Source organism: Anomaloglossus baeobatrachus, chromosome 9, assembly GCF_048569485.1.
Source record: "Anomaloglossus baeobatrachus isolate aAnoBae1 chromosome 9, aAnoBae1.hap1, whole genome shotgun sequence".
In the NCBI taxonomy this organism is placed as follows: Eukaryota; Metazoa; Chordata; class Amphibia; order Anura; family Aromobatidae; genus Anomaloglossus; species Anomaloglossus baeobatrachus.
Genome location: NC_134361.1, coordinates 221,185,871 through 221,196,617, shown reverse-complemented (window position 1 = coordinate 221,196,617; position 10,747 = coordinate 221,185,871). Strand labels below are relative to the sequence as shown.

General features: G+C 52.7%; 1 protein-coding gene across 1 annotated transcript in view; it reads right to left on the bottom strand.

Moving 5' to 3' along the window:
• Positions 1-185: 185 nt before the first annotated feature.
• LOC142251615 (tubulin alpha-3 chain-like) overlaps positions 186-10,747 on the bottom strand; it is a 63,124-nt gene continuing 52,562 nt past the window's right edge. The window contains exon 5 of the mRNA XM_075324584.1: positions 186-574. Within this exon, the coding sequence (XP_075180699.1) occupies positions 278-574 (297 nt within the window). The 3' untranslated portion in view covers positions 186-277. The remainder of the gene's footprint in view (positions 575-10,747) is intronic.

The following is a 10,747-nucleotide window of genomic DNA, read 5'->3' as shown; positions in this document are numbered from 1 at the left end:
CCCTAATAACTGCTAATAACCACTAATAACTGCTAATAACCACTAATAACTGCTAATAACCCCTAATAACTGCTAATAACCCCTAATAACTGCTAATAACCCCTAATAACTGCTAATAACCCCTAATAACTGCTAATAACCACTAATAACTGCTAATAACCACTAATAACTGCTAATAACCACTAATAACTGCTAATAACCACTAATAACTGCTAATAACCACTAATACCTGCTAATAACCACTAATACCTCTCCTATCCCATCGGCTGCTCCTTCCTCAGTACTCCTCTCCCTCTTCAGCCTCCTCGTCTACAGAGTCTATTCCCACTTCTTCGTAGTCCTTTTCCAGCGCGGCCAGATCTTCTCGGGCCTCGGAGAACTCTCCTTCCTCCATTCCCTCTCCCACGTACCAGTGCACGAAGGCTCGCTTGGCGTACATCAGATCGAACTTGTGGTCCAGCCGGGCCCAGGCCTCTGCGATGGCCGTAGTGTTGCTCAGCATGCACACAGCGCGCTGCACTTTGGCCAGGTCTCCCCCGGGCACCACTGTTGGGGGCTGGTAGTTGATTCCGACCTGAGGGGAGAGGTAATAAGCGGTAAGCTCTGACAGCCGGCTTCTATGCAGCGTAAGGAGACTCCCAACTCCCATTTGGCTGATTCTTCATTCATTTAGGCTAAGTTCACACTTCCGTTGTTTTGCTTCAGTCACAATCCATCGCCTTGAGGAATTACAGTATCCTGCAAAGTATTTTGCAGGAATCCAGTTTTTCCCCATAGACTTCTATTAGCGACAGATTGTGACTGATGATGCTGCGTTGCATCCGCTGCGTCACGGTCAGTCGTTTTTTGACTGACCGCCGGGCGGGAGCAACGCAGCATGTAACGTTTTTTAAGCAGCGTGATCCTTAGGATTTCGTGCGCATGCGCTCTCTGGCTCCCTGCACCCGTAACCAGGATACACATCGGGTTACTAATCAATGCGCTTTGGTTAGTTACCCGATATTTACACTGGTTACGTGTGCAGGGAGCCAGCGCTGAGCGGTGTATGCTGGTAACCAAGATAAATATCGAGTAACCAAGCAAAAAGTGCTTTGCTTTTACCTGATATTTACCCTGGCCCTCGCCCTCCCCAGCCTGAGAATATCGGGCCGCCGCTGTGTGCTTACCCGGCTGGACGGTAAAAATACGGCGGAGCACACGCTTTTTTTTTTAATATGTACATTGGATTTCTATGTGTCTGTGCATTATATATGTATACTTCCTACACCACTGAAAGAAGGGAATTTTGTTTACTTACCGTAAATTCCTTTTCTTCTAGCTCTAATTGGGAGACCCAGACAATTGGGTTGTATAGGCTATGCCTCCGGAGGCCGCACAAAGTATTACACTCAAAAGTGTTAAGCCCCTCCCCTTCTGCCTATACACCCCCCGTGCTCCCACGGGCTCCTCAGTTTTGGTGCAAAAGCAAGAAGGAGGAAAAAGAATTAAAAACTGGTTTAAAGTAACTTCAATCCGAAAGAATATCGGAGAACTGAAACCATTCAACATGAACAACATGTGTACACAAAAAAACAGGGGCGGGTGCTGGGTCTCCCAATTAGAGCTAGAAGAAAAGGAATTTACGGTAAGTAAACAAAATTCCCTTCTTCTTTGTCGCTCTATTGGGAGACCCAGACAATTGGGACGTCCAAAAGCAGTCCCTGGGTGGGTAAAATAATACCTCGTAAGAGAGCCGTAAAACGGCCCTTTCCTACAGGTGGGCAACCGCCGCCTGAAGGACTCGTCTACCTAGGCTGGCATCCGCCGAAGCATAGGTATGCACCTGATAGTGCTTCGTGAAAGTGTGCAGGCTCGACCAGGTAGCCGCCTGACACACCTGCTGAGCCGTAGCCTGGTGCCTCAAAGCCCAGGACGCGCCCACGGCTCTGGTAGAATGGGCCTTCAGCCCTGAGGGAACCGGAAGCCCAGCCGAACGGTAAGCTTCGATAATTGGCTCCTTGATCCACCGAGCCAGGGTTGATTTGGAAGCCTGTGACCCTTTACGCTGGCCAGCGACAAGGACAAAGAGTGCATCCGAGCGGCGCAGGGGCGCCGTACGAGAAATGTAGAGTCTGAGTGCTCTCACCAGATCTAACAAGTGCAAATCCTTTTCACATTGGTGAACTGGATGAGGATAAAAAGAAGGTAAGGAAATATCCTGATTGAGATGAAAGGGGGATACCACCTTAGGGAGAAATTCCGGAACCGGACGTAGAACCACCTTGTCCTGGTGAAACACCAGGAAAGGGGCTTGGCACGACAACGCTGCTAGCTCAGACACTCTCCGAAGTGAAGTGACTGCTACTAGGAAGACCACTTTCTGCGAAAGTCGTGAGAGGGAAATATCTCTCATTGGCTCGAATGGTGGTTTCTGAAGAGCCATCAGCACCCTGTTTAGATCCCAGGGTTCTAACGGCCGCTTGTAAGGTGGAACTATGTGGCAAACCCCCTGCAGGAACGTGCGTACCTGTGGAAGTCTGGCTAGGCGCTTCTGGAAAAACACAGAGAGCGCTGAGACTTGTCCCTTAAGGGAGCCGAGCGACAAACCCTTTTCCAGTCCAGATTGAAGGAAGGACAGAAAAGTAGGTAATGCAAATGGCCAGGGAGAAAAACCCTGAGCAGAGCACCATGACAGAAAAATTTTCCACGTCATGTGATAGATCTTGGCGGACGTTGGTTTCCTAGCCTGTCTCATAGTGGCAATGACGTCTTGAGATAACCCTGGAGACGCTAGGATCCAGGACTCAATGGCCACACAGTCAGGTTGAGGGCCGCAGAATTCAGATGGAAAAACGGCCCTTGAGATAGCAAGTCTGTTCGGTCTGGTAGTGCCCACGGTTGGCCGACCGTGAGATGCCACAGATCCGGGTACCACGACCTCCTCGGCCAGTCTGGAGCGACGAGGATGGCGCGGCGGCAGTCGGCCCTGATCTTGCGTAACACTCTGGGCAACAGTGCCAGCGGAGGAAACACATAAGTGAGCTGAAACTGCGACCAATCCTGAACTAAGGCGTCTGCCGCCATAGCTCTGGGATCTTGAGACCGTGCCATGAACATTGGTACCTTGTTGTTGTGCCGGGACGCCATGAGGTCGACGTCCGGCACCCCCCAGCGGCAACAGATCTCCTGAAACACGTCCGGGTGAAGGGACCATTCCCCTGCGTCCATGCCCTGGCGACTGAGATAATCTGCTTCCCAGTTTTCCACGCCTGGGATGTGAACTGCGGATATGGTGGAGGCCGTGGCTTCCACCCACATCAAAATCCGCCGGACTTCCTGGAAGGCTTGCCGGCTGCGTGTGCCGCCTTGGTGGTTGATGTATGCCACCGCTGTGGAATTGTCCGACTGAATTCGGATCTGCTTGCCTTCCAGCCACTGCTGGAACGCTTTCAGGGCAAGATACACTGCCCGTATTTCCAGAACATTGATCTGAAGCGAGGACTCTTGCTGGGTCCACGTACCCTGAGCCCTGTGGTGGAGAAAAACCGCTCCTCACCCTGACAGACTCGCGTCCGTCGTGACTACTTCCCAGGATGGGGGTAGGAAGGATTTCCCCTTCGATAATGAAGTGGGAAGAAGCCACCACCGAAGGGAAGCTTTGGTCGCCTGAGAGAGGGAGACGGTCCTGTCGAGGGACGTCGACTACCTGTCCCATTTGCGTAGGATGTCCCATTGAAGGGGACGCAGGTGAAACTGCGCGAAAGGGACTGCCTCCATTGCTGCCACCATCTTCCCCAGGAAGTGCATGAAGCGCCTCAAGGGGTGTGACTGGCCTTGAAGGAGAGATTGTACCCCTTTCTGTAGTGACTGCTGCTTGATCAGCGGAAGCTTCACTATCGCTGAGAGGGTATGAAACTCCATGCCAAGATACGTCAGTGATTGGGCCGGTGTCAGATTTGACCTTGGAAAATTGATGATCCACCCGAAACCCTGGAGAGTCTCCAGGGCAGCGTCGAGGCTGCGTTGGCATGCCTCTTGAGAGGTGCCTTGATCAACAGATCGTCCAAGTACGGGATCACCGAGTAACCCTGCGAGTGTAGGAGCGCTACTACAGTAGCCATAACCTTGGTAAAAACCCGTGGGGCTGTTGCCAGGCCGAACGGCAGTGCCACGAATTGCAGTTGTTCGTTTCCTATGGCGAAGCGCAAGAAGCGCTGGTGTTCTGGAGCAATCGGTACGTGGAGATAAGCATCTTTGATATCGATCGATGCAAGGAAATCTCCTTGGGACATTGAAGCGATGACGGAGCGGAGGGATTCCATCCTGAACCGTCTGGCTTTTACGTGTTCGTTGAGCAGTTTCAGGTCCAGGACCGGGCGGAAAGACCCGTCCTTCTTTGGGACTACAAACAAGTTGGAGTAAAAACCGTGGCTCTGTTGCTGGAGAGGAACAGGGATCACCACTCCTTCTACCTTCAGAGCGCGCAGCGCCTGCAGAAGAGCCTCGGCTCGCTCGGGAGGCGGGGATGCCTGAAGAATCGAGTCGGGGGACGAGAGGTGAACTCTATCTTGTAACCGTGAGACAGAATGTCTCTCACCCAGCGGTCTTTTATTTGTGGCAGCCAGGTGTCGCAAAAGCGGGAAAGCCTGCCACCGACCGAGGATGCTACTAGAGGAGGTCGAAAGTCAAGAGGAAGCCGCTTTGTTAGCGGCGCCTCCGGTGGTCTTTTTAGGACGTGACTTAGACCGCCATGCATCAGAGTTCCTTTGTTCTTTCTGAGACCTTTTGGACGAGGAGCATTGGGACCTGCCCTCGCCCCGAAAGGACCGAAACCTCGACTGCCCCCTCCTCTGTTGGGGTATGTTCTGTTTGGGCTGGGGTAAGGATGTATCCTTTCCCTTGGATTGTTTGATGATTTCATCCAAACGCTCGCCAAACAGCCTGTCGCCAGAAATTGGCAAACTGGTTAAGCGCTTTTTGGAAGCAGAATCTGCCTTCCATTCCCGTAGCCACAAGGCCCTGCGGAGTACCACCGAATTGGCGGCCGCAACCGCCGTACGGCTCGCAGAGTCCAGGACAGCATTAATAGCGTAAGACGCAAATGCCGAGGTCTGGGTGGTAATGGATGCCACTTGTGGCGCGGACGTGCATGTGGCTGCTTCAATTTGCGCTTGACCTGCTGAGATAGCTTGTAGCGCCCATACGGCTGCGAATGCTGGGGCAAAAGAAGCTCCGATAGCTTCATAGATGGATTTCAACCAGAGCTCCATCTGCCTGTCAGTGGCATCTTTGAGCGAGGCCCCATCTTCCACTGCAAGTATGGATCTAGCCGCCAGTCTGGAGATTGGAGGATCCACCTTGGGACACTGAGTCCAACCTTTAACCACGTCAGGGGGAAAAGGATAACGTGTATCCTTAAGGCGCTTAGAAAAAACGCTTATCTGGACAAGCATGGTGATTCTGGACTGCCTCTCTGAAATCAGAGTGGTCTAGAAACATACTCGGTGTACGCTTGGGGAACCTGAAACGGAATTTCTCCTGCTGAGAAGCTGACTCCTCCGCCGGAGGAGTTGAGGGAGAAATATCCAGCATTTGATTGATGGAAGCAATAAGATCGTTCACTATGGCGTCCCCGTCTGGAGTATTAAGATTGAGAGCGCCCTCAGGATCAGAATCCTGATCAGTTGTCTCCGCATCATCAACCAGAGATTCCCCCCGCTGAGACCCTGAACAATATGATGTCGAGGGAAATTCTAAGCGAGCCCGCTTAGTCGGTCTGGGACTGGGGTCTAAGTCAGAACCCTCAGCCTGGGATGTATGAGATACCCCGGGAGGACATTGTTGGTCCAACTGAGGGGGGCCAGGGAACAATGATTCAACAGAGTCCCTTTGCTGAGATACCGGCCTGGACTGCAAGGCTTCTAGTATCTTAGCCATAGTCTCAGAGAGTTTTGCAAACTCAGTCCCCGTCACCTGGACAGTGTCAGCAGGTGGCTCCCCCTGGGCCCCTCTTAGCAGAGGCTCTGGCTGAAGAAGTGCCACAGGGGCCGAACATTGCACACAATGAGGGTCAGTGGGACCTGCCGGCAGCTGGGTCGTACAAGCGGCGCAGGCAGCATAATAAGCCTGTGTTTTGGCACCCCTGCCTTTGTGGGCGCCATGCTATTGTTTTCCCTGAGTAACACAATAGGGTATATAGCCAGAATGAACTGTGCTCATACAGTGAAAAAGTATACTATAAACAAATAATGTATCAATACACTACAGCACCATGGGGCTAGCACCACAGGTGCTGCTTACCACCCGCCTAAAGCGGTTGTGAGGCCACCAGAGACCGTGTCTGGGTCTCCCAGGGTTTGTCCCCCTCTGCAGCGTCGGAGGAGCTGACAGGAATGGCTGCGGCGTCCTGACGAGAGGAGGGAGCCGTGGGCGTGGCCGAGAAAGTGAGGGAACTGGTGCTCACACTGTGCACAGTGAGGGGGGTGGAGAATGGAAATCATACTCCAGCCCTCAGTGCTGCTCGTTCCGTGCAGCGTCCCGCCCTTCCCCTGCCTGTCAGGGCTGGGGGCGGGAGAAAAAGAAACTAGGCCGCAAGAAAGCCGGGGACTCGAGTATAAGCGTGGCCGCCGTAAAAGCGCGGCCGGCGCCGAAGTCCCCGGCGAACTACAAGTCCCAGCCGCGCCGCAGTTTCCCATGGCAGCGGCGGTTAGCGCGGTAGCCCCTACATATAAACACACTCAGCGACGCTGAGTGTGTAATGGCACAGTTTAACCCGGTCAGCGCCGCGGTCCCCGGTGCACTAGCACACCCAGCAAAGCTGAGGTGTTGCCGTGCGCGGTCCCCACAGGGATACAGAGTACCTTCAAGTAGCAGGGCCATGTCCCTGAACGGTACCCGGCTCCTATCCAGCAGGCTCCACAGGAGTTGTGGATGAAGCACGGTCTCAGTGCCTGGAGACCGATAAGATCCCACTTCGCCCAGAGCCCTGAGGGGGATGGGGAAGGAAAACAGCATGTGGGCTCCAGCCTCCGTACCCGCAATGGATACCTCAACCTTAACAACACCGCCGACAAGAGTGGGGTGAGAAGGGAGCATGCTGGGGGCCCTATATGGGCCCACTTTTCTTCCATCCGACCTGGTCAGCAGCTGCTGCTGACCAATCTGTGGAGCTATGTGTGCAGGTCTGCCTCCTTCGCACAAAGCAATAAAACTGAGGAGCCCGTGGGAGCACGGGGGGTGTATAGGCAGAAGGGGAGGGGCTTAACACTTTTGAGTGTAATACTTTGTGCGGCCTCCGGAGGCATAGCCTATACACCCAATTGTCTGGGTCTCCCAATAGAGCGACAAAGAAATGGAGGAACTTCCTCTTCCTCTTCTAGTCACATCACGTCCTTGCAAAACACAGGGCAGTGATGTACACTATGTCCCGAAAAACGTGAAACGCGGGAATAACGCAGGAAAACGCAATGAAACGCACATGATTTGCTACCTGCGCTATTCCTGCGCTATTTCATGATTACATTGCAGTCAATGGAGTGAATAACGCAGCTACCTGCAGAAAAGAAGTGACTGCTCATTCTTTTTCTTAAGAAAATTATTTCGGTAGATTTTCTTAAGAAAAAACGCAGTGTGCGCACAGCTATTTTTTTTCCCCATAGGTTTTGCTGGGGAATGTCTGCAGAAAGGCACAACCATTTTCTCAAATTTCTGCAGCAAAAACGCACAAAAGAAGGGAATTTTGTTACTTACCGTAAATTCCTTTTCTTCTAGCTCTAATTGGGAGACCCAGACAATTGGGTGTATAGCTACTGCCTCCGGAGGCCACACAAAGTATTACACTTAAAAGTGTAAGGCCCCTCCCCTACTGCCTATACACCCCCCGTGGGATCACGGGTTCCTCAGTTTTAGTGCAAAAGCAAGAAGGAGGAAAGCCAATAAACTGGTTTAAGTAAATTCAATCCGAAGGAATATCGGAGAACTGAAACCATTCAACCTGAACAACATGTGTATACAAAAAAACAGGGGCGGGTGCTGGGTCTCCCAATTAGAGCTAGAAGAAAAGGAATTTACGGTAAGTAAACAAAATTCCCTTCTTCTTTGTCGCTCTATTGGGAGACCCAGACAATTGGGATGTCCAAAAGCAGTCCCTGGGTGGGTAAAATAATACCTCATGATAGGGCCGTAAAAACGACCCTTTTCTACAGGTGGGCAATCGCCGCCTGAAGGACTTGTCTACCTAGGCTGGCGTCCGCCGAAGCATAGGTATGCATCTGATAATGCTTGGTAAAAGTGTGCAGACTTGACCAGGTAGCCGCCTGACACACCTGCTGAGCCGTAGCCTGGTGCCGTAATGCCCAGGACGCACCCACGGCTCTGGTAGAATGGGCTCTTAGCCCTGAGGGAACCGGAAGCCCCGCAGAACGGTAGGCTTCAAGAATTGGTTCCTTGATCCACCGAGCCAGGGTGGATTTGGAAGCTTGCGACCCTTTACGCTGGCCAGCGACAAGGACAAAGAGTGCATCCGAGCGGCGCAGAGGAGCCGTGCGGGAAATGTAGATTCTGAGTGCTCTCACCAGATCCAACATATGCAAATCCTTTTCACATTGATGAACTGGACGAGGACACAAAGAAGGTAAGGAGATATCCTGATTGAGATGAAAAGGGATACCACTTTAGGGAGAAACTCCGGAATCGGGCGCAGCACCACCTTATCCTGGTGAAATACCAGGAAGGGAGATTTGCATGACAGCGCTGCTAGCTCGGACACTCTCCGAAGAGACGTGACCGCTACTAGAAAAGCCACTTTCTGAGAAAGGCGAGACAGGGAAACATCCCTCATAGGCTCGAAAGGCGGCTTCTGAAGAGCAATTAGAACCTTGTTCAGATCCCAGGGCTCTAACGGCCGCTTGTAAGGAGGGACGATATGACAAACCCCTTGCAGGAACGTGCGTACCTGAGGAAGTCGTGCTATGCGCTTCTGAAAAAATACAGATAGCGCAGAGACTTGTCCCTCAAGGGAGCCGAGCGACAAACCTTTTTCCAACCCGGATTGCAGGAAGGAAAGAAAAGTAGGCAAGCAAATGGCCAGGGAGAAACTTCCTGAGCAGAGCACCAAGATAAGAATATCTTCCACGTCCTGTGGTAGATCTTGGCAGAGGTTAGGTTTCTAGCCTGTCTCATGGTGGCAATGACCTCTTGAGATAATCCTGAAGACGCTAGGATCCAGGACTCAATGGCCACACAGTCAGGCTCAGGGCCGCAGAATTCTGATGGAAAAACGGCCCTTGAGACAGCAAGTCTGGCCGGTCTGGTAGTGCCCACGGTTGTCCTACCGTGAGATGCCACAGATCCAGGAACCACGATCTCCTTGGCCAGTCTGGAGCGACGAGGATGGCGCGGCGGCAGTCGGACCTGATCTTGCGTAGCACTCTGGGCAACAGTGGCAGAGGTGGGAACACATAAGGTAGCCGGAACTGCGACCAATCTTGAACTAAGGCGTCCGCCGCCAGAGCTCTGAGATCGTGAGACTGTGCCATGAAGGCCGGGACCTTGTTGTTGTGCCGGGACGCCATTAGGTCGACGTCCGGCATTCCCCAGCGGCGACAAATTTCCTGAAACACGTCCGGGTGAAGAGACCATTCCCCTGCGTCCATACCCTGGCGACTGAGGAAGTCTGCTTCCCAGTTTTCTACGCCCGGGATGTGAACTGCGGATATGGTGGATGCCGTGTCTTCCACCCACGTCAGAATCCGCCGGACTTCCTGGAAGGCTTGCCGACTGCGTGTCCCTCCTTGGTGGTTGATGTATGCCACCGCTGTGGAGTTGTCCGACTGAATTCGGATCTGCTTGCCTTCCAGCCACTGCTGGAAGGCTTGTAGGGCAAGGTACACTGCTCTGATTTCCAGAACATTGATCTGAAGGGTGGACTCTTGCTGAGTCCACGTACCTTGAGCCCTGTGGTGGAGAAAAACTGCTCCCCACCCTGATAGACTCGCGTCCGTTGTGACCACCGCCCAAGATGGGGGTAGGAAAGACTTTCCTATTGACAATGAGGTGGGAAGAAGCCACCAATGAAGAGAATCCTTGGTCGCCTGAGAAAGGGAGACGTTCCTGTCTAGGGACGTCGACTTCCCGTCCCATTGGCGGAGAATGTCCCATTGTAGTGGATGCAGATGAAACTGCGCGAAAGGGACTGCCTCCATTGCTGCTACCATCTTCCCCAAGAAGTGCATGAGGCGTCTCAAGGGGTGCGACTGGCCCTGAAGGAGAGATTGCACCCCTGTCTGTAGTGAACGCTGTTTGTCCAGCGGAAGCATCACTATCGCTGAGAGAGTATGAAACTCCATGCCAAGGTATGTTATCGATTGGGTCGGGGTGAGATTTGACTTTGAAAAGTTAATGATCCACCCGAAACTCTGGAGAGTCTCCAGCGCAACGTTCAGGCTGTGTTGGCATGCCTCTTGAGAGGGTGCCTTGACAAGTAGATCGTCCAAGTAAGGGATCACAGAGTGACCCTGAGAGTGCAGGACTGCTACTACTGCTGCCATGACTTTGGTGAAGACCCTTGGGGCTGTCGCCAGACCGAAAGGCAGGGCTACGAACTGAAGGTGTTCGTCTCCTATAACGAAGCGTAGAAAACGCTGGTGCTCTGGAGCAATCGGCACGTGGAGATAAGCATCTTTGATGTCTATTGATGCTAGGAAATCTCCTTGAGACATTGAGGCGATGACGGAGCGGAGGGATTCCATCCGGAACCGCCTGGTTTTCA